This window comes from Eucalyptus grandis, chromosome 2, assembly GCF_016545825.1.
Source record: "Eucalyptus grandis isolate ANBG69807.140 chromosome 2, ASM1654582v1, whole genome shotgun sequence".
NCBI lineage: Eukaryota > Viridiplantae > Streptophyta > Magnoliopsida > Myrtales > Myrtaceae > Eucalyptus > Eucalyptus grandis.
The window spans coordinates 50,039,222-50,062,791 of NC_052613.1; the positions used below are offsets into that span (position 1 = coordinate 50,039,222).

General features: G+C 41.7%; 2 protein-coding genes across 3 annotated transcripts; one reads left to right on the plus strand and one right to left on the minus strand.

Annotated features, from left to right (window-relative positions):
- The first annotated feature begins 5,220 nt into the window (after positions 1 to 5,220).
- On the plus strand, positions 5,221 to 5,929 carry LOC104433384 (60S ribosomal protein L39). The gene is made up of 3 exons (XM_010046109.3): positions 5,221 to 5,311; positions 5,470 to 5,573; positions 5,687 to 5,929. Exons 1-3 carry the CDS (start codon positions 5,309 to 5,311, stop codon positions 5,733 to 5,735), a joined length of 156 nt encoding a protein of 51 aa, XP_010044411.1. The 5' UTR covers positions 5,221 to 5,308; the 3' UTR covers positions 5,736 to 5,929.
- Positions 5,930 to 8,342: 2,413 nt separating this feature from the next.
- On the minus strand, positions 8,343 to 12,313 carry LOC104433389 (erlin-2-B). Of its 2 annotated transcripts, XM_039307466.1 has the most exons (10): positions 11,942 to 12,313; positions 10,448 to 10,568; positions 10,285 to 10,352; positions 10,111 to 10,170; positions 9,873 to 10,031; positions 9,312 to 9,458; positions 8,974 to 9,188; positions 8,777 to 8,885; positions 8,571 to 8,691; positions 8,343 to 8,507 (listed from the first exon to the last, which is right to left on the minus strand). In XM_039307466.1, the coding sequence occupies exons 1-9, from the start codon at positions 12,167 to 12,169 to the stop codon at positions 8,587 to 8,589; spliced, it is 1,212 nt and encodes a 403-aa protein (XP_039163400.1). In that variant the 5' UTR covers positions 12,170 to 12,313; the 3' UTR covers positions 8,343 to 8,507; positions 8,571 to 8,586. The 2 variants fall into 2 exon arrangements, with proteins under 2 accessions (XP_039163400.1, XP_018724605.2); XM_018869060.2 differs by having other exon boundaries at positions 8,375 to 8,691; positions 11,942 to 12,311.
- Positions 12,314 to 23,570: the final 11,257 nt, after the last annotated feature.

The window sequence follows — 23,570 nt, forward strand, 5'->3', positions numbered from 1 at the left end:
GACTAGTTTTATAGGCCAGAGAAGTCAATCCATCCATTCGAGTTAGATTGTCCAAGACGTTGAGAAAGCTACTACAATTGAGGACTCTCAAACGCAAACAGGTTAATACAAGTCAAGAGAGACAGTCGCAAAGTTACGGTGCTCAATTTATGGGAAGCATGCCACGGTCATTGGATTGCAAAATGTAGACCAGAACATGAACTATCATCAGCCCACACGCATGCAACAGCAAGTAATCAGACGCGTTGATTTTGCTGGCCGAAAGAAATTGATATTAATTGATTCTTTAAGAGATCGCATAAGACGTGCAATTAGCAGAAGCAGAGTATAGCAGACAGAGAAGCACGGAATTGACAGGAGTCCAAATTACTTATTTCACTCTTCATTAAGAACCATACAAAGACAAAACAAGAAAATAACTCGGCATTGTCTCAATCGCCCTCCAAACTCTTCCCAAGCTAACACCGGCAAATAGTAACAGTTTGACTCTCAGAGAGAGGGATCAGGAACTAACCAAACGCAATTGAGATTAAGCTGCGAAGCCACTTTCCGGGGAGACCCAACAGGCCAAAATCAAGAACCGAAACACCGGAACAATCAAGGCCTGGAATCTCCCCGCCGGGCTCTCGGAATCTGCTGCTCTTATTTATAGCATCATAAAGAAGGAGGACCCAACAACCCTCCATTTCGTGATGATCAGATAATTCGGTCCTAAAATGCAGGGCCCCCGAAGATTGGAAAGAGGGGGAGAGATTCTTGGATGGCTCTGCTTAACGGGATACCATCAAGCATTCCTTTGAAGGAGTCTTGTTTTAGCCTGATGCAATTCCCAGCTATGGAATCCTAAACAAAGGATTCTCCAGATGCAAGACCCAGCTAAGGAATCCTAAACAAAGGATTCTTTCATGATTCGGAACGTGTTCTTTTTCTTCCAGGGGATTCGGTCAACGCCTGGGCTGGAATTGCTTTCGGGCGGGGTCGTGTACGAACACCAACGTGGGGACCATATAACGACTTCGATACATCACCCCCCCTGGTTGATTGTGACTAAGCTTTTTCTCACCCGGCACAAACTGTAACGTCCTACTCTGGCTAGTCGAGAATAATTGTCACATAGAGGACCGGCTCCTGACAGAGTTTTAAGATGGCAAAAGGACATGAATGAACCAAATTACACACCTTTAGCCTGGAACGCAAGGCAAAAGTACTTATTTGTAACGTAAGGTTGGGTAGGAAACGAGCCAAAGCGACGGACAATACTTGGGTGAATTAATCTAGGATGCGACATAGACTATGAGAATGATGTCAGATGTAGCATTACAGGGGATTTCAATGGACACTAGAGAAAGATGTGTCAAGATCCACTGGTTCGGTTCCTCCCTTTGTAGTATGTTCTAGGTTGTGGCGATAGTTTGCTGTCTGTCGTGTTCCCCAATCTTGTGGAAATCAATTAGGTGATAATGTCCTGATCGCTGAATCAAGATCTCGGTCTGCGAGGATCGTAAGCACTCAGACAAAAGGAGCTCCTGATTTCGTCATTTTTAGTAATTGACTTACTGTAATAGACATGGCTGGAAGCAAGTTCCTCCAACGATTTAACGAAAACTCAAATTCGCAGGTACATGAGGAGAGAAGCATCTATCAGTGTCATCCAGTTGCCTACATTTGCTCACGTTGCTCATTTCTTTTAATAGGAAGATACTAAACAATGACCTTTCGACCATGCTAAGGCTCATAATTTAGTTCGAAATCTTAGAACACTACTTTTTTATTAAATGAGCTCTATGGTGTTGTGACAAAACTTGTCAAATGAGTGGGTCAAATTGAAAATGATCCGATTTAAAGTGACCCGCTTAATCCGTTATAACCCATGAATATAAAATGTAAATTCAGCGAGTCATACCCAACCCAACGTGGGATCCATATTTGGTAATTTTTCTCCTAAATTGTAACATTTGAAGAATAAGCAGCTTTTCAACTAAAAAAAATGGGCAATTATATGGATTGACTCCGTATTTAATTTGAGTTGAAAGTAGAATACTAAGGGTGTATTTATTAACCATTTATTCTCGGGAAATTTTTTTACTGAAAAATATTTTTTTATAATTTTGTTCTTTGGACAAGTTTATGAGTATTTGAGAGCGTTTGTTAACTATCTAGAATTTATATTCCTGGAATATAAATGTCTTTTTGTACGATCCTCAAATTCTTTGTGACTTAGAATTTTTTTAATTATTAAACAATTCAATCATTTTTCTTCTTTTTTTTTCCTCCTCTTCTTCCTTTTAAGCCCGGCCAGCAGGCGAGCAAGGCCCCTGCCACCGCAGCCAGCTGCCCTGTTGGCCTTTTAGGATCATGCCGCGCGATGCCCTGCCTCCGTCCCTGCTTCTCTGCTTGTACTTCGCAGGAGAAGACCTGCGCGCAAGCCGGGCCAAAGGGGAAAGGAGATTGGGGAAGGGGCAAAGGAGGCCAGGCCTCAAGAGAAAAGAGAAAGGGAGTCTTTTTTTAATAAACAATAACGATTAATGATATTTTTTTAATTAATTCTATTAATGCAAATGCTCCTAAAATATTCAATCTAATTAAGAGTTTAAAAAATTAATCTCTAATTCTTTTATGCAATTAAACCCTAAATGAATAGCCAACATTTAGGTGTCAGCAAAATCTAATAATCCAAATTAGGCAATCAAATATACAAATTGAACAAATAACTGAGGAATTTAACCTTTAATCTCAAAGATCAAATCCTTAATTATCTAGCATATATATATGCATTATATCAAACTAGAAAATTGTCTATTTGAGAAATACCTAATAACAGCATGCTGTGAGCTCCATAATAAATTTTAGTTATTTGCTAATTGTTTTTATTCAAAACAGGCTATTATTCTTACACAAAATTATAAACCGTCACATAAAATTTCTCATATCTAAACTTCACGCCAAATCAAATTAGGATAAGATAATCCAAATTAGGCAATCAAACATTCAAATTAAACAAATAAATTAGTTAGTTACCTGAATTGGACTTTGATCCAACGATGACCGGTGTCGGGGTTCACGGTGAAGCACGGTGAGAGGCGAAAAAGGGTTCACCCAAAGCAACAGGCAAGGGATGGTGGCAAAGGAGGTTCTGGGCACGGCAAGTGTTCAAGTCACGGTGGGAGCTGTGGTATGCAGAAGATTGAATGTCGTTGAAGCAGCTGGGACGATGCCGAGGAGGATTGCTGGTGCGTTGGCCAGAGATTGAAGGCTCGCCAGCATCGACGAACAGAGGCAGGACTTAGCAGTAACGAGAACTCCCAAGCAGGCGACGTTGCTAGATGTTAGAAAGCTGCTCACCGGAACTGCAGGGACACCAGAAAAACTATGAGGAAAGTTGAGGCACGGCGGCTCGGTAAGGACTGCAAATCGCTGGAGTCGTTGGAAAGCTGGCAAATGCAGCAACAGGCGGAAGCAGCAACGCACGGTGGTGAGGCTGGGGCAGCAACCCCTCGAGGAGAGAGCTCTGGTGCATGTTTTCTCTATGCGTACATTTCTATTCTCTGACCTCAACTGTCAATCATTTTTGTGAATAATCCTTAATAAGTTTATGTAGAATTACAAGAATAAGGAACATCCGAAATATGCTTAAAGATCCAAATCAAGCACTCCAACGTGTGTGCCTCTCACACAATTTTCGGCCATGGTGAGAGAATAATGGGCTTGCCCGAATTTCTCATCCCCGTGGATTTGTCCAAAAATAGCACAGAGCCTCCCTGTCTAAATTCATTTAACTCCAGTCCAATTAAAATGTAATTTATGTGAGCTTATCACTATTACAATGATCCTAATATGTAAATACAAATTAATAACGTTTTTTGTTGAAGGACTGGGGTCTACTCCCAAATTTTTATGTAATTAGTGACTAAATGAGTTGTTAAGATTTAAGTGTTTACAGATGGTTTTGCTATTCTCAGTCGGTTATTCTCAATTAAATTTTTTTTTTTTTACTCTATTCCTACTCTACACTCACTCTCGTGTCTTAGGCATAAACCCACTCCCGAAACTTACGCGTTCCCACCCCATCCCTCCTAAGGGGATCCTTTCCATTCAATTTTTTCATTCAATTTTAGCCATTGGAACTTCAATAACTTCTACAGGAAAATTCCAAAAACGTACGTCACATTTTATTAATGACCATTTACATACATTGATTTTTTGAAAGTATTAAACACGTGCGAGTTTCATTTTTGGCTACCACTTAGTACCTTCACATCAAATTATCATTGTTTTTTCTATTTACGAGAATGTCGTATCCTTTCGAAATATACACTTCCCCCATCCTAATTTTTCAAAACCAGCCAAAAACTAAATCACCCGAACCCAATGCAAATGTCGAGACAAATGCGCAAGAGCCGTAATTTGATTTCTTCAATGCGGGCATTTACTTAGAAAATTATTATATGTTATCTATAAAAATAGGAATATGCAAGCGATCATTAAATTGAAAATGAGGAGCTTTCAATTATCGATAATAGTGATATTGCAGTTTCGATACGGGCTAAGCCTGTTTAGGGAGCGAGGCTTCGAGCCCTTAAAAGACCTTTTAGACTATTCCACTTAAAGAAATTCTCTTTCGTTTTCTTTTTTGTGAGAATTGTAAATAACATATTTTCCTTCCCTGTTTCGAGAGAAAGCTTTTGAGGAACTCTAGGGCAGTATAGCAAGCGAAAACTCTCTCAATTTCTTCTTTTCATGATCAAAAACGAAATATAGCCATCTCTCTAAACTGGCGTTCAATACTTTTACCTATGTTTTATTCATTTACACAGAAATTACAAACATTACCAAGTATAACTTGCTTTTGAAACAAAAAATTGGATCAATGAAAAACTCATTCAAAATATCATTCATCGAATCATAGGCATCAATCATCCTGGAAAAAAAACATATGGGAGATAGATTTGCCGTGACATCTCAATGCAAAATAAGCCAAAGCATGTCAGTCCTTCAACTTAATCAAATTGCCCTTTTGAAGTTTCTCATCTTCTATTTTTTTTTTTTTTTTTAATGGGGTTACAATTTTTATTTGCTGGGCTTTCAAGGAGGACTGAGTTGTACTTCTACAATGAGAAGACTGCCTATTCAAAAGCCCAGTAAATGCCATGCTGGGCTGATGGAAGCCACTCGCAATCTACCTGGCCTGGCCCATGAAACCCTCACTATAAAAGCAAAGATGAAGCACCGCTAGGGTTTCTTGTCGCTCGGCATCTCCGGAACTCCCTCTCAGCTCGGCTCCCCCCGCGTCCGCTCGCCGTCAGCGAAGATGGTAACAGTCGCTCTCCCTTTCTCCTCGCGTGCATACATGGGATAGCTGAAAATTATGGTTTTTGTGATCTGGGATTTCTGTGGAAACGTTGGTACGCGGATGTATCGACTGTCGGGTTAACTTGTGGTCTGTTCTTTCGTGTGTTTTTGGGTCTGTAGCCGTCGCACAAGACGTTCAGGATCAAGAAGAAGTTGGCGAAGAAGATGAGGCAGAACAGGCCCATTCCTCACTGGATCCGCATGAGGACCGACAACACCATCAGGTTCGATCTCCTCTTCTCGCCGTCGCTTTTCGTTTTTGTATATTCTCTCGTCGTCGGTCGGCGTTAATTAGAGGGCCGAGTAGTGATTAGAGCGGTTTCGGCTTCGATTCCAGGTACAACGCCAAGCGCAGGCACTGGCGCCGCACCAAGTTAGGATTTTGAGGCGGATTAGACGTAATTCGAGCCTGTTTTTTGTTTTTATTATGAAAAAGATGGAGATTTTTGCTTCATTTGTAAGACTATTAACGAGGGTTTTTGATTTGGGGTTCAATGGATGGAAGTTACGTTTTTGAGCAAGTTGAAATGTAATGACATTTTCTTATATTGTTGTCAGCTGGGTATCTCTCTTTCGTTTATTTTGATGTTGTTAATGGAGATATCTTCTCTTGCCTGTCGGGAGTGGTGTTAGTTCAGATGGAGGAGGCCTTTTTGGCTTTCGTTACCCCGTCATGGTTCACTGCTTTCGTGCCCATTAGTTTCTGACGTTGAAACTATGTGAGAGCAGATCCCGACCCTTCTTCTCATGTTACTCGGCCTAAGTTAACAAATGCAGTGCGGAGTAAGATCTGTATTTTCGAGATGTAGACATTTAGGGCGGGCATGATAAAATTTCTGTTTTTCGATTTTTCTGTTTCTTTGTTCCTCGGTATAGGTTTGGAACAAAAGGTAACGCAATTTTTAGCTTCTCCTTTCTAAAATAGAAAGGGAAATTATTTCTTCTTTTCTCCAATTTGGGCATTCTTCTTCATTCACCATACGGGCTTTTCTATTTGGGCGTTCCTTTTTCTCAACTTTTCAACCAAAAACCCTAGCGCCGTTGACTCCAACTCCGTCTGTCCTCGCTGTCGACTTCAACTCCATCCTCTCGCCGGTGACATCGTCGCTCACCTCGCCGTCGACCGACTCTGCCAGATCTGATCGCGTCGAACCCGTCTTGGGTTTGTCTCCGAGATCGGAACCCGCTGCCCTTCCAGTGAATCTCTGAACCCGCGCATCGTTCTCTGATGCCGGTTGGGAATTCGCTGACTTATTAGGTTCTTTTATTTTTGAAAAGTCTAGAAAAATGCAGTGCGGAGTAAGATCTGTATTATCGAGATGTAGACATTTTTCTGTGCCGGTATACCACCATAGTGGTGGTTGAATTCTGATGATTGCGGTCACGGGCCGGTTCCTCCATGGATGTCGTTTGTTTGTTAAATAGGATAGCGGTCGCTCTAGTGGCATTGCGTGGGGTGTGAATTCTTGCGTGTGTACAGGCACGTTGTTCTCATTGGCAAGGTAATTTGGTGAGCGGTGCGAGGGATCTGGTGATTCCCCTAATTCGAGCGAACATGAATTTGAGCATACTGTATATGTTGATCCGATGCAGGATTTCGGGCCTCTCTTGGTATCAAGAGGCCATTTGCTTTACGTGTTGCAATGTATCTTTTATGTCATCAAGCATCCCCCGTGTGTGCATGATCCGATTGCAGATGTTGGGCTGATCAGCTAACTGGTCTGGTTACAATAGTTTGCATGGTGATGAGAATTGGCAAAGTAGCGATTTTGGTTCTTACCCTCCTTCCTTCAACTAGGGTACTCTATCCTTTTCTAATCGAAACCTATTGTTCGACATTGAATTTCATGTTCTCCTCGCGAAGGGGACAGTTATGCAATACATATGGAATTGAGACGGAGAGGCGTTATTGCTGGACATTTTCCATTAGATGTTTACGCTAGTTATGCAATACATATGGAATTGAGTCGGAGAGGGGTTATTGTTGAACATTTTTTCATTAGATGTTTACACTTTACGGCAATGAGGTTAAAATTCGGGATATAATAAAATTTATCATATTCTGTGTCAAATGTCTACTCAAGATAAAATAACGTTAAATATAAAGCAAATAGAGGCCGGATAAAATTATCTCATGGGAGAAAATATGGAATAAAGATAAATAGAATTTTTAATATATATGTGATAGAAAGTTATTTTGCTCGAATAATATACTTAAATTACCAAAATTAAAATTAAAATTTTAATAAAATATATTGAAAAAAAACAAAAATAATAATTTAGGTTTTAATTCACTCTTATTTTTATTTATATATTTAAATTTTAATTACATTTTATAATTAAAATCAATATATATTTATATTTATTACATGTTTTAGATATACTTCATATAATTTACTATTTAAGAAAACTTTATAAGAGAATGATGGAAGGAAAGAACAAAATAAAAAAGAAATTAATTAGAAGAGAGGAAAATAAAATTAAAATAAGATAGGCAATGGTATTATGAAAAAAATTTACCATCTCCACTTGCAAACTTTTTGGTTCATTTATATTAATTTACTGTTTATTCCAAACAATATATGTGACATGATGTGAATATATTCAACTTTATTATTACAGTCACCGAACAATAGTTAGGATATAACAAAATCCTTGAATTTCATATCATATCAAATTCAGACTTATTTTAATAAAAAAATCCAGATGACCGAACTTAGTCTATGAGATTGGATGTGCACAAATCACGATTGGAAATGGCATCTAAACCATCTTTCCTGGAATACTCAAAACATCCTTATTGTTCAAATTGCAAAAAAGACCGCATTATCACCGTCAAGTTTATGACCCCCACCAATGAACGTAAGACACTGGTTGTCTCACGGGCAGGCTTTCCAGAAGATTGCAAGTCATACTGAGGAGCTTGTGTGTGCCAAACATCACGAGGATGTAACTTAAAGGCTGATATTATTTTCACATGCTCTCCGCAATTCGCTAACCTCACAGATAATAATTACGGAGGAAGTCATGTATGAAATTCTATGAAATTCATTAGGTGTGCGAACATCGCAGCGACAGTTAAAAAAAACTTGCAAATACACGCACCATCTCCACACGTCCCACACTTCTGAGGCTGCTTTTCCACAACTTAAAAAACAAAATCAAACGAAAAGAGCAGCAGAAAGTTGGAATATTTTCACGAGGCCTTAGGAGTTAACACACACATGGAGGGTACTCTTAAATGTCTGAGTAGCCATCTCTGGAAGCTACCCTAGATACCTCCTTAGTTACATTCTGCAAGAAGTTCCCCAGCAACCTCTGGTCCAAAACCATATTTGGTACCTGCAGGCAGAGCCATTGGTGAATCTCACGTCGAGAGAGAGAGAGAGAGAGAGAGAGAGAGAGAGAGAGAGAGAGATTTTCATACCTTCTCCCCGAAGAAAATCTTGGTGTTACCAGCAATTGCCTCTATGAATTTCAGCTCAAGAAACTGAGGTGTCAGCTTCAACTTGTTTGCTTCGGCTTCCCTCAATAGACTGTGCATGGAAAACACATAACAGCAGTCAATTGCAATCTTTTTTGGTCAATAATTAACAGTGTGCTAAAAGAAAAGGATAATCTCACCGATAGTAATCAGCATCTGCCAGACTCTTCTCACGAGCCAGATACATATGATTATCTATTTCCTGCTGCCTTCTGGCACTGTCTTTCTCCATCAACTTTTGGTCCATGAGTATCCTGCTAACATTGGCATTCTTCTCAGCTTCACTTATGGCCATCTTCTTCTTTGTGTCTGCTTCTTTCTCAGAAACCTTTTGTTTCTCAATCGCAATTAGGACCTGTACAGAGCACCTTTGTCATGGACTTCTACTTATTCAACCAATGTAGAATTCCTAGGTGCTTTAATTACTTTTAATAACAACCTAGCAATCAAGAACTCTGCTTTTTTAGAATTAGTGTACCTTTGTACGCTCCTCTTCCATCTGCTCATAATTGTGCCTTATGGTATCTGGAATAGTAGGCTTCGTTACACGGACACTAATTATTTCAATGCCTGGTGCATATCTTGTGCAATCAACTTGAAGAGCATCTTTCATCTTTTCATCAATCTGAAAAGGTTTAACTCAACAGTTTGGTCACTTGATCCACATTAATTTAAGGCCACACATAGATGACATTTAATCAACAATGGAAATTATATGACAAAGATAAGAAACATCCTCTGCATACAGTATGGGTGCAGGAAAAGAAAGGTGACACCCGGTCAAAAGGCTTAGGTCAAACCACTATGAGGAAAGAGCTAGTGTGCAGATGACATGTCCCCTGGCAATTGTAAGTGCTCTGTCCACTCTAAGTCTAAATGCAGGATGCCTCGATAAAATCAAGGGAACCTGGTCAAAATGCCCAGGTGAAAACACTATAAAGAATGAGCCAGTGTGCAGGTGACATATCACTTGGTAAATGTAAGCGATCTCTCCATTCTCCATGTAAATGCAGGATGCCTTGATAGTATTCTCGCTTACCTGATCGAACACATCAATGTACACTTGCTGCAGGGAATGTGAACTGCAGAACTGATTGATTTCATGGTGGATCTTGTCATAAATCCACGTGTTGTCATATTGCACTCCATAATTGAGCAGTGTGTCATACACATAATCCTTGCGGAGGCGATTAACAACCTGTAATGGCCAATGCACGAGTTAAAAAAGACATAATGGTACAAACATAAAGTTAAATAGTACAACCCAAAAGCCTTGCCTCTATTTTCTCAAAAGTTATCATAACACCTCCTTTAGTACCACATGGAATATCCCTCACCTGCATAAGGGGACCAAAAAGGAAATGCAAGCCGAAATAAACATTATGTCGACAAGTGGAACACATAGCTAAATATAAGCAAACAGCTGTACGCAAGGAAACTGGAAGGACAACCTGATCTGTCTGAAGGGTAACTTGAACAGGCTCATAGTGAGTTATAAAGGGCATCTTTAGATGAAAGCCTGAAAAATAAAATAAGCACCGCAAAAATATAATGAATCCTATGCCAGCAAGCATGGATCCAAAACCATTAACCAAAACTGGTGCAAAGCTGTACCTGGACTTGTAATCGTTTCAAGTAGTGCACCACCTCTCCAATATACACCAACATGGCCTTCTGGCACTTGGTGAAGAATACTAAAGCTGCTTTTGATGGATGAAGTTGATGGAATAAGGATCTGTAATTAAGTCATGATACACTGTTACTCTCTCAAGACCACCAATTGAAGCGCATATTCTAGCTTGACAAAGCTTGATCATTATTCAACATATCACTGTGACATGCAGCAATAGTAACAGGAAACTGAAACCAAAAGAGATTGAAAGCACTGATTCCACTTCCCGATGGAATGACAAAGGCTTCGCTTTTCAACTTTTTTTTCCTTGGTTTTCTTTAGGATGCAAAATAAAAGCTTCGTTCGAACATGTTATGATACAAGCAGACACCATGCACCTAAGAACTACTTCTCCACAGCATGAGTCATAAGAGGCTGCTGCACAAAGCTAATTTGGAAATATTAGCTCAACTATAAACTTAGTTCCTCCAAGATTCCTCATTTCATCCATTGAATAGATGTGGAAAACAACGGAACCAGTCACCAAAAGCTTAAATATAGATGCGTAAACTTTGCATTTGAAAGCCTCAAACGTGAATAAATTCCAGTAGCCCATGGCTGATCAGCATGTGCGCTGTCAACATCATTATGATACATCAGAGTGCCTCAAGAAATCCCCAAAACCCTTGGATACTTAACAGCATACTTGAGATTACGAATATTCTTTACCACATACTACTGCAGAGCAATAGGAAACACCGGTGTGAACTTTCTATTCTTTCGCTTCTATTACTTTTAATCTCTTCATTTTCTCTTATTCTGGAACTAAAATGAAATGAGCCAGGTACATTAGGTTGAGACCGCACAGCATAATTAGATTGAGACTAAACCCAAATCTTGATGTCAATCAACAAGAGATTTGCTGACGAAATCATAAACGAAGTGTGAGAACCATGAGACTCAGAAAATAACACCAAATGGCAACTGCAGTAAACCCTAAGCCACCTAGAACTCAACGAGGAACTTAGACATTCACAAATCCAGGAAGTATGGCGAAGCGAGTCTCAAATTCATCAGATGATCAGCATCTTAAGCGTCATTTTAGTGAAATGACCGATCATCAGCACAACATTCCGTCACCGTCTTTGGGAATTTAACCAACAAAAGAGGCACAGCACTGTCAGGGACGGCAGTGAGAAACTCACAAGGGTTTCCACTGCACACCACCAGTTACACGATCCTCTCGCCTAGCTTTAAGCAACAAACAGACACTCGTTCGACACGATCAAAGAAGCAAAAGAGGACCAGATTCAAAGAGTAAATCTAGAGAAAGCAGCAAGCGAAATGGCAGGGGCTACAAACAAGCGCATGGAATCGCAGAAAGCATCAGCGTTAGGAACCACGCGGTGCACATTTGCGATCATGAAAGTGTTCGTGATAAGGCCCGAAAGAAAGAGTGAGCGAGCGAGTGAGCAAGGGAGGGAGGGTTTAGGTACAAAGAGCGCGATGGCGACAAAGGAGAAGAGGACGGTGAGCAAGCCAGAGCCTTGCTCGGGAGGAGGGCGTTGCGGCTGCGGCTGCGGCTGCGGCTGCGGCTGAGGCTGTCGCTGCTGCTGCTGCTGCTGCTGCTGCTGCGACGGCGACGGCGACGGCGACGGCGACGGCGCATGCGGCGGAGGAGACGCGGCCGGCTGTGGATGCAGGGTTTGATTCGACGGGTCCATGGCTTCGCGACTCTGCTTCGACCTGGGGCAAATTTACTCTCGACTCGAGCCCAATACAGTGAGCCTCTCCGGTTCAAGGCAAATGGATATTTGTATAAGAATAAACCCGACCCGAGAGGGGGGACTTCGATTTTATAGGTGGAGCCAGGTCCGAAATAGTCTCCCCCACATTTGCATGATCATCTCGCTCGAAATTCTTCCGAGGTTGCCTTGCACCTGCCATCGAGTAACCTTCCTCGGCGTCAAGCCCCAAAATAGCCAACTGTAAAGCGTTAAAAGAGATGTCCTTGAAGACTCCGTAATTCCATGTCCTGTGAGAGTGAATTTCGTGGTAAAGGGATTGGCGAAGCGGTGTTGGTGGATCGGGAGTCTTTCATGGACCAAGACGCAAAGTTGGTCGTCGGCTCTATTGATAGCATCGAAGAAGTCTTCATCGAAAAGACAATCGCCTCTGCGCATAATGTTGTCAACCCAACAATTTCGTTGTGCATTCCTCCGCAATGCGAGGCATTGAGTCGAAGTCCAGAGGAGAGAGGAAGTGTCCTGGTCTTGGGGTTCACATGAATATGCATCTTGCCCGTGGTGGGTTATGATAGACGGATGTTACATGCTGGAGCCCCGGTTCATCAGGTTAGGGTAGAGAACAAGTCTCTATTGGAAGTTGATAATCTTGTGTCTTCTTTGCGATTTGTTGTCTGTCTTGTGGATAACCTCGAGTTGTCGATCCTACAGTGCGGCAACCTTGATCGAAGGCCACTTATGGCAGCTTGCGTTTGGTAACGTTTACGTTTAAAAATTGTTTCTGAACGAAATAAAAAAGTGTTTGCCCAGAACAATTTTTGACAAAAACGCGTTTGGTAAAATTGCTTAAAATATAAAAAGTATAAACACGTTTGGTAAGTTTGTATAATTTTTTTTATTTCTTTTAATTTTTTTTTATTTTTATTTTTATTTTTATTTTCTTTCTTATTTTTCTTATTTATTTTTCCTTTTTTTCTTTTTTCTTTTTTCTTTTTCCTTTTTCTTTTTTTTTTTTTATTCTTTTGGTCGGGCGGCCTCGCCCGACCACGGCGAGGCTCGTCGGCCCCGGCGAGGCTCGGCATCGCCGGCCGCCGGGCGAGCTCGGCCTCGCCGGATCTGGGGCAAGATCGAGCTCGCCCGCCGGGCGCGAGCTCGGCCTCGCCGACACCGACCGACGTGACCCGAGCCACACCGTCGTCTCCCTCCACCGCATCGGCGACGCCCTCCGCCTCACGCCCGATCGACGCATCTGCAGTCTCGAGCCTCCGTTCGCCACCGCCGCATCGGATCTCACCGCTCCGTGACCCATGACTTCGAGATCCGCTCGATCGCCGACCCCGCGCCGGCCCACGACTCGACCGGCCGTCCTCGCCGCTCCGCTCCTAGACGTCCGCCACTCGAGACCCCACGGCCGAGCCCCGCACCGCAGCCCGCCGCCGCCCGGCGACCCGCGACCCAGCTCCGTCACCCGCTCGCAGTGGAGACGCTCGCAGCGGCCGTCGGCGCCGGAGAGGATGACGGTGGAGAAGCCGGATGGTCTCGAGACAGGTGGTCAGTCGACGCCGGAGAGTGGGAGGCGCCGAGAAGACGACCGTGGAGATGCTTGCGGGAGGAGAGGCTCGCAGAGGAGAACACAATTTTGTTTCTTTTTATTCCTCAAATGTGTTTTAAATAAGAAACAAGAATTTATTGTTTCTTATTTCTGTTCCCTTTTTGTTTCTGGGAACAAAAAAACAGAAATTTTTGTTCCTGGGAACAGAAACACGGTGCAAACAAACGCGCCCTTAGGCCCCGCATGGTAATGTTTCTGTTCTTTTTATGTTCCCGGGAACAGAAACAAAAAAAAAGTGTTTGCTCCTGGGAATGGTTTTTGAACAAAAGAACGCGTTTGGTAACGTTTGTTCTAAGGAATAAAAAATGAATAGAAACACGTTTGATAGATTTTATTCTTTTTAATTTTTTAATATTTTTATTTTATTTTCCATTTTTCCTTTCTTTTTTTTTATTTTTTTCTTCTTTCGACCGGTCGCCGCCTCCTGGCTGCCGCCGATGGGGTCGGCAGCCTCGCCCGGCCACCTGCGAGGCTCGCCGGCCCCGGCGAGGCCGAGCCTCGCCGGATCCGGGTGAGCTCGAGCTCGCCTAGCCATGGCGAGGCTTGGCCTCGCCGGATCCGGGCGAGCCCGAGCTCGCCCGCCAAGGCGAGGCGAGGCGCGCCGCGCGGGCAAGGCCGAGCCTCGCCGCCCCGCCATCGGAGCCGAGCACCTGCGCCTCGAAGCCCGCAGCTCAACGCCGTCCCGATCTCACCACGCCATTCGCGACGTCGTCCGCCAATCTTTGCCCGCGCCCGTGTCGATCCCGAAGCCTCTAGTGCCGCCGCCGTCGCACCTTCCTCCGGAGCCCCTCGCCGGAATCCTAGCCGAAGATCTCCCTTGAGCGAGGCCGAGCCCTCGCTGGGGGCCGGCGACGCTCCGGCGAGGTCGCCGACCCTCGACGGCGTCGCCGGCCAAAGAAAAAAGAAGAAAAAAAGAAGAAGAAAAGAAGAAGAAAAGAGAAGAGAGCGTTTCTTTTGGCTTTGAAGAAGTGTTTCTTTTCTCCGAAACAACTTTTTGTGTTTCTTTTTTTGCTCCAATTTTGTTCCGGGAACAAAAAAAAAAAAAGAACAGAAACGCGTTGCGTTTCTGTTCTTTTTTTGTTCCCGGAAACAAAAAAAGTACAGAAGTGTTCCAGAACGTTTTTTTGGAACGTTTCCATGCACGCCCTTAGCGACCTTAATTAGATCAAGATCCCAAACCACAACGGGGCTTGGACAACCTCGATGGTGGAGAGTGATAGAGAGAGGCCACCTTGACAGTGGAGACAATAGGAAGTGATGAAATGATGATAGACGGCGATCGATGATGATAGACGGCGATTGTCGGTAAAGCACTCAAAATAAGTTAGAAATCCATATTTTCATTAAAGCAAATCATGTACGAGTGACTTTAAACTTAAGACATAAATCATAATGAATTCTAAAATGAAAAGTCCAGAAAGATAGATTTTAATGGGTCAGTTATATCCTCCTAATCAATATAGCAAAGTAAAGAAAACATGTCATGGTCCCTCTTCAAGCATTACTCCTCTTTTCTCTCTCTCCTCTTTGATCTCGAGTGATCCGCGTTGCTCCCACTATTCGTTGATTGAGTTTGCCACAATTGTCAAATCTGTAATTTCCAAGAAAGTCGCAAGACCTTTTGGATGCAGATCGAAGAAATTCTGTTGACTTTTTCATGAGATTGCAGAGCAAATTGGTGGTGAATAAATGGCTCTTGCAAGACCTTTTGGACGAAGGGCAAGCGGACGAGAGCTCCTGTCCACTTGTCATGCTTCTTCATAATTTTCACCAGACCTGTTAAAAACTAAACGAGATATCGATTTCAGAATATATCAACTGAGACACGACATTCCAATGACAAAATGGTTCTTTCCGAGTATTTACAATTACTTGACCGAAATATCTCTTTGGATAATATACACATATGGAACCCCTGAGGAACACTGCATGCGTTGCCTTAGTGGCCTTCTACTTAACCTCGCCAAAGACATAAAGAAATGAAAATCTATCACATGATTCCTTCGTAACGTCCCACTTTGGTAAATTAGCAATTTTCCAATTTATAGATGTAAATTTTGTCATCAAGCATCAAACGGCAAGCATAATCTCATGATGCGCAACCATCTCTACCAATAAAACTGTGATACTACCCTGGGTTACTTACCCCTCTCTGCTCTTTTAGATTTACTATGTACTAATGCTTATGTTGTATTTGCTCAGACTCTCAACTAGTAATGATATCTTGTTTTTCGTCAAAAAAAAAAAAAAAAAACTGTGATACTACCAAATGTAGTCTAAATTTGTTTAGAAATAACATAAAAAATCATTTGCCGTTGTTTCATCTGAATTGAATCCCGCAACAAATATTTCACCAAAAGTCTTTATTTAGTTTTTATTTCTTAAGCCCAGGTCTCACTTGTAGCAAGATCGTTTACTTTGGGTTGGAGTTCGCACGGTTTTGTTTTTCCAAGCTTATGAAAATCCTCTTCATGTCTTTCTAAACATTTCTTCTTCTCCAGTCTGATAGGATTCTCTAAAAAATATAGCTCGGCCAAGTTAGAGATATTATTATCCCAGCATCTTGGCATCATTGAGTATCTATACGCTCTAAACCAAATTTCCAGATAGTTCACAGCTAAAAGGCTAAGCGTCTCTATGCTCTAAATCAAATTTTTAGGTAGTTCACAGCTAAAAGGCAATCCTTTGAAGGCTTAAACAGCGATTCGCCTAGTGTGGGGCAGCATAACTATTGTAACTAACCTAGTTCTCCAAAAATGCTCTTTTCAATTCAATATATATACTTCAAGGCGTGAGTTTCACAAAACCAAAGAAGATATAGTACCACTCATTTAGTCGCCTAGAACTAAACAATAAACAGTATTTGTATCATCAAACTCTCTCTCCTAGCAAATAAGCAAAGAATAACAGTAAAATCAAATAAAACTCTACATTAATTACGAAATTACTAAACTAAGTCTAAGTGATAATAAAATGACTCATGCGTGCTAACGCATTGTTCACTTGAAGTGATTACTTAAACCTAAATGAAATGCGAAACTCGCACATAAAACCCTAAATTCTCACCTCCAACAAAACCATTGCTTTAAAACGATGCTCATCAAACTGACAGCTCCACAATGCCATAATTCATTATTCTCATGAAATTCCAAAGTTCCACGACTTAAAAATTAGATTTCGCAACTCAATTTTTACTAAATTTCAAATTTGAGCCCTAAACTTGAAAACTAATATGATTGGAAGAACGAGGGACGTGAACACTTATTGGGTGTTACATTTCATGGTCAAGTGGGCTTGGGAAGTCCCATTGGTGTATACATATGAAACCCCTTCTCTTCTTTCCCTTTTCCTTTCTTCTTATTTATATTCCCCCTCTCTTCTTTTCTCTCTCTTTTCCAAACTGACTCGGCCTTTAAAAAAAAAGAGTATAAAGCGACTGTCCACCGCTCACTTCTTTTTCTCTTTTCTTTTTTACTTTTCAATCTGTCTTTTAAAACAAATGGGCCCCACCACTTCTTTTTTACTTGGATATTACATCATACCCTCCTTAAAATAAATTTGTCATGAATATTTATATCTTACTTCCTCATCAAGTTTTCGAGTACCCTCTTTTTTGGTGTAGTACTCATTTATTTTTCTCTTTTCTTTTGGACTTTTCAATCTTTCTCTTTTTAACAACAAGTGGGCCCTACCACTTCTTTTTGACTTGGTAAAAAAGATTTAGATATTACATTATAACCTCCTGAAAAGAAATTTTGCCATCGAAATTTGAATTTATTTTAACCATCAAACAATTGTGATTCTTGCTTGCTCTCCAAGTTCCTAAGCTTGCCTTTCTCTTGATGTGGTTTTGCCATCATATCTTTACATAAGGAATGGTTTGCTGCCATAATACCTGGTCCTTCTCATCGATGATGTGAATAGACTTGGTGTGATTTTGCCATTATATTTTCATATGAGGAATAGTTTGCCGCCACAAAGCCTAGTCCTTATAGAGTATGCGAATAGGCTGGCTCCTCAAAGGTTAAGTTTCGTCGCCACAACACCTAGTCCTTCTTATTGATGATGCAAATAGGCTGGCTCCTCAAAGGTCAAGTTTCGTTGCCAAAACGCCTAGTCCTTCTTATTGACAGTGCGAATAGGCTAGCTCCTCAAAGGTCAAGTTTTCTCTTAGGTTGCTCCTCCTACGTCAAGCTTTCTCTTATATGATTAGGATTTGGCACATATTTCCATAATAAAAAGACATTGAATACATTATGAACACCTCATAAGGTAGGGGTCCACTTTGGGCTGAAGTCCACATAGTTTTGTTCTTTTGGGCTTCACCCAAAGATTGTCTTGTTACAAGTCAGGACAGGTATCATCACATATAAGATACTTCACCTCACCACACTCAAGCGATGGGGATTCAATTCATTTTTGCCCCCACGCCATCCTAGAGTTAGAGTTGCACTTTGTCTAGGCCCTCTCTAGCCTTGGTGATCACTCCTACGCTTGTTTGACCAAGTCGTTATATTATTAAAGGAAACAATTCTATGGCAACTCCTGACAAAAAATATTAGGGGTGTGCATGTTCGGGTGGGTGGTTCCCAACGTAGAACCGGGAACCATCCCCTAAGAATCGGTTCCGAAAAATTGAAATCCGGAACAGTCCGCTAGTTGCATGGATCTACCCGGAACCGAACCGCCAGTCCGGTCCGGTTCTCGGGTGGATCCATAGAACCAGTCCAGCCTCACGACTTGCGAAATAGATCAATTTTGCAACTGAACTAAAATAAATCTTCGGTCATAGTGAAATAGATCCCATCTGACCCTATGCCATCACGACTTGCGACGCTCATTTCCCTATGCCGGTGGGTCGATGCCCATTTTATCTAATTTCAACTAATTATCGCACGATCGTAGTCCTAGACAAAAACATTTGGAATATTAGTTAACCTTCCATAATTATCTATCCATACACCATTGTTGGCTCTTTGCTATTTGCCAAATTTCATTATAGAACGAGAACGAGCGTGACCAAGCTCCTCACCCTACTAAGAATGGCACAAAAAACCTACCAACCATCAATGATCCCCTCCGTAGCCAAAATTATTAAAGATCTCCTAAACAGTTCAATGATCATACACATTCATTTCTCTTGATTCTCTCTTCGCTAAAGGGCCGGACTTGCACCATTGGCATGGGCAAGTTCACCGGCTTAGCTCCACCACAAAATTTAGAAGATTTACATCATCATCATTTGCATAATGTCCACGCAAGGCCACTTCTGGAGCCAAACAGACTATGTTTATCATACAATGCTACCACCCCCCACCATCCTCTATATAGCAAGGCAAAATTCTGCTTGCAAAGTTTATTCAGAAGATTCCCAAGCCAACAAATTTTATTCGCTGTTAAACAAGCAAACCTTATTTCAGTCCCCATAAATGAAAAAAGGTGTGGAGGATGGCCTGGCGATGTGCTGTTCGAGGGAATTAAAAGAGAATGGTCCATAACCGGTCCGGTCCGGGTGGGCGGGCAGGTGGATCCGCCCATGGAACCGGGAACCGGACTGGTTCCAGGCAGTTCCGATCCGATTCCGGGTGGTCAAGGTAGGTCTCGGTTCTTTTATACACCCCTAAAAAATATCACAAGTAAACAAGAAACAAGATTTCTTCACTTCAACCAAAACGTTAACCATGCCGAAATTTAATCGATGACAAAATTCAAAAAACATAGCCATTTTGACAAAATCGAATGTAAACAATTATGTTGAAATTTAATTAATGACAAAACTTAAAAACGTAACACACAACGTCGAATTTAATCAACAATACCACATGCGCTCGTCCATAACCCAAATACTAAGCTCCTCCACTACTTAGCGAGTTGGTCCATGGAGTCCTCACGTCATTCTTCATAATCAACAATTTAAGAAGGAAAACTGCTAATAACTGGAGGCTAGGTTAGGTGTCAGGTATGAGTTGGGCCCCCTGGTCTGGTTGAGTTGGGTCAACAAAATTCTATTGCATAGAGATGCGTCAATTTGAGTCATAAAGTTTGTTACCCGACTCATTTGCTTGACAAGCCTAGCCGTGGGTTTGGAGAGAGGTATGGATTTACTGATGAGAAATCCTAAATTTGCGAAAGTGGTTTTAAAGATTGATTTATAAAAATGTGTCGAAAATTTTTTTACCGTCGAATATAACCTATTTGTTTATGATCAAGAATAAGAAGAAGAAAAAGAATAATATAACCTATTTGTGTAAAGGCACACTTGCAAATCTGACAAACCACTACAACACATCAATTCTATTAGCTGGTCTTAATAATCTAGCATAGCTCATTTCTAAGTTGTAGGATTTCGAGAAATTAGGATTTGGAATTGGGCATGTTTTTTATTTGTTTTTAAGATTTTGTTCTAAGAGGTGCAAAGTGATGGTTTTAGAAATAGAGGATGCAAAGTGATATAGTTACCACCTTAAAGGGGATAATCAATATTTGTCCATTAAAATGCATGAATGGAAAGTGATATTTTTGCACTAAACACTCAAGCTGCTTCTTTAATTTATATATAAGAAACCCGTATCTTTTTAGAGAGGAATCGTGCCTTGTCCATTCACATAATTTCGCATAACGATGAATCTTAAATTTTCTCGCACAAAAAAAAAAAAATGCATTTTCAACTTTTGAAAATTCAGTTTAGCCTATGGATAAATTAATAATTTCAATTCAGTAAATGTTTTGCAGAACGGTATCTCACAATTTTATCTTCACTCGCCCCGGGAAGAAGGCGGGAAGCAATTAAACTTCCGGGCAACGGCGTAGGGAGCACGCGCCACCGCACCGCGCGTGCGATTCGTCTGTGGAAGCGGATGGGCGAGAGCCATACGCCGATTGGCTCGTAACTGAACCGAAGCACGCAAACGAACACCGTCCCGGCGTGTTCTCGTCGCGAGCAGAACGCACGGCTTCCGCACCGCAAACGCTTTGACGAGAGCATCTCCCACAGCACGACGGCGGCGGCGACGATGGCGGTGCCGACACTCTCCGCCGTTCCTCCGCCAATCGCCGCCGGTGCCAGGGCCGACGCGTTCCCCCTTCCTTCCCAAACAGGTGGAGAACATCAAGATTCTTACGCTCGCAAGCTCGCCTCTCGCATCGAGAGGCTTCCCGTGCGTACTCATGAAGCGCCACGTGGAGAGGCGTGGCTCCTGCCCTGATTGGAGGTAAATATCGGAGGCTGTCTTTTCTGAGCTTTTTTTTATATCAAATTAAGTCCCTAAAGTTTTCAAAGTTAGGCCCACCGTTGCCCTTCTGTTTACTGGATAGTCTAGGAAAAAATATTGGGTGGTACTGAACCGCCGTAGTCTCCGACCACTCATAAATCGCCACGTGGAGAGGCGTGGCTCCACTTAACCATATGCACAAAAATTGGCTTTTTCTCCCTCACTCTCCTCTCTCTCTCTCTCCGAGAAAATATTGACTGGTACTGGACGGTCAAGTCAAGTCAGTGTGGTCTCCGATCACTTACGAAGTGCCACGTGGAGAGGCGTGGCGCCGCTAGACCTTATGCGCAAAAGTAGTCTTTTTCTCCCTCTCGTACAAGAACACACCTAAGTCCTAACTAATGCCTTACCTCTTTTATTCTTCTGAATCCTTTTTTTTTTTTTTCCATTTCTTCCTCTTTCGCCGATGAGCCCCACCACTGTCGTCGCCCCTGAGAACTCCCTCGTTGCCGCCGATCATGCCGATAGTTACAGCCGCCGTCGAAGACCAGTTCCCGTTGCTCTTTCTTTGTGGCCACCACCATCTTTGCCGCTCTCTCTGTCTTCCCTTTCTCTTGATATCTCTACGGTCGAATGGCGACGGAGGTCGCGCAACCTTTGTTTTGATAGGTTTGTCATGTCCATGTCGAATAGTTCATGGCGAGGTCTTGGTTTGTCTGCCACTAGTCTGGTGGCTCCATTTGTAGTTGAGGTGGTGGTGGTCCGGCACTGGGCTGGTGGTGCTGGGTCGGCACTGATCTGTCAATGGTGAACTTGGTTCGGGGTTGGTCACGCGAGCTTCATTTTGATAGATCCGTCTCCATGTTGCTTCGGTCCTGTCGAGGTGGTGATCCGTCGGCACTAGTCCTGCGGCGGTGCCAGTATTTGAGTGGCACGGAAGTTGATGTGGTGGCTTCCTGTCGGGGGTGACGAGCGGTGGTGGCGGTGCTTGGCGAGTCACCATGATGGGGACGACGATGATGGAGGACAGTAGTTCCTACCAAGGCCGATTGCGTGGTGGTAGACGGCTGCACCGGAGGGAAGGTGGAGCTCCTCCGCCCGATAAGGACGGCGGTGGGTTGCCGGAAGGAGAAGGAGAAATTACGACGCGCATGGTCTTGTGGCCGCCTTCGGTGGAGAACGTGGAAGCGTGTGGACCGTCCGATCGGGGACACCTCAAATGACGGCTTGAAAGCTGAAGGTCGCTTGACAATGTTGACATCAGTCGATTTACATCGACGAGATAACATCGAGTCAAATCAAAAGGTTTATAAACTTAACTTCCCAAAGAAAAAAACTAAACTAAACTAAATAAAAATGTCCCAAAAAAAAAATAATACTATGAAAATTTCTAAATTATACATTTATGATAAATTTACAAAAATAATTTTTTAACCCTTAATGATACATTTATAATAAAAAAAATCATTAATTTTCGTGAAATTTGATTAATACTATGAAAAACTACAAATTTGTATATTTATAACAAATGAAGGATAAAACATTAAATTGATATACCCGTCAACTGCCGTATGTCATCGAATTCAATAATTTGACAATAGAACCATTTGAGGTTTTTCATGATATTAACTCAATATAAAAAGGGTTTAGAGATCGTATTGAACATCAAACGAAAGTTAAAAAAAACTAGGATTAGTACCATAAAAAACTCTAAATTGATATACATGTGATAAATTTATTTCAAATTAATTTTTTAAATCCCAAACTGATATGTTTATAACAAATTTACTCTCCATTAATTACTGTTGAATTGAATTAATACCATAAAAAATCATAAAATATTACAACTATGATAAAGAAGGGTACAGCCCCAAATCGGTGCCATGTGTCATCCACGGCAATTTGATGGTAAAATTTAATGGAAATTAATTATAGTAAATTCGTTATAAATGTACTAATTTGAATTTTTCATGATATTATTGATGAAAAGAGATGAAACTCTGTTGCATCTAAGGATGCGTAACATTTATATTCTGAGAAATAATTTTTTTTTTCAGGAATAGTTCTTTTTTATTTTTACTCACCGAACAATTTCGAGTAAAACACCGATAAGACGCCCGTGAGGATTGCTAGTGCTGACCATCCCTCCCAAAAGAAGAAAAATAATGCATAAGTATTACCGTTTATAGCATACCGATTCCATCGCTTAGGCTACGTCTTCTTCACGGCATTAAATCTCTCCATCACATAGCTCCTAAGACATATCGGAGCTTAGATGTGTCATTTTCTTCCTTTCATTTTTCGTAGATTGCTTTGTCTAACTAAACATCGGTAGACCTGCCCACCGAAAATTAAACTTAAAATTAAAATAAAAGGCATACATGAAAAGATGGGAGGGCCTTTAAGAAAAACTTCGGCCTTCGCACGTTGTAATCCGCATCATTTGACAGGTCCAAAATCTTGATTAGTGCCCAGTCCAACCCTCGATAGTTCCAACATAAAGTCAGACAACAAGATCAAAAGTTACTTAATTTTGGTGATTATTTCGATATTAACA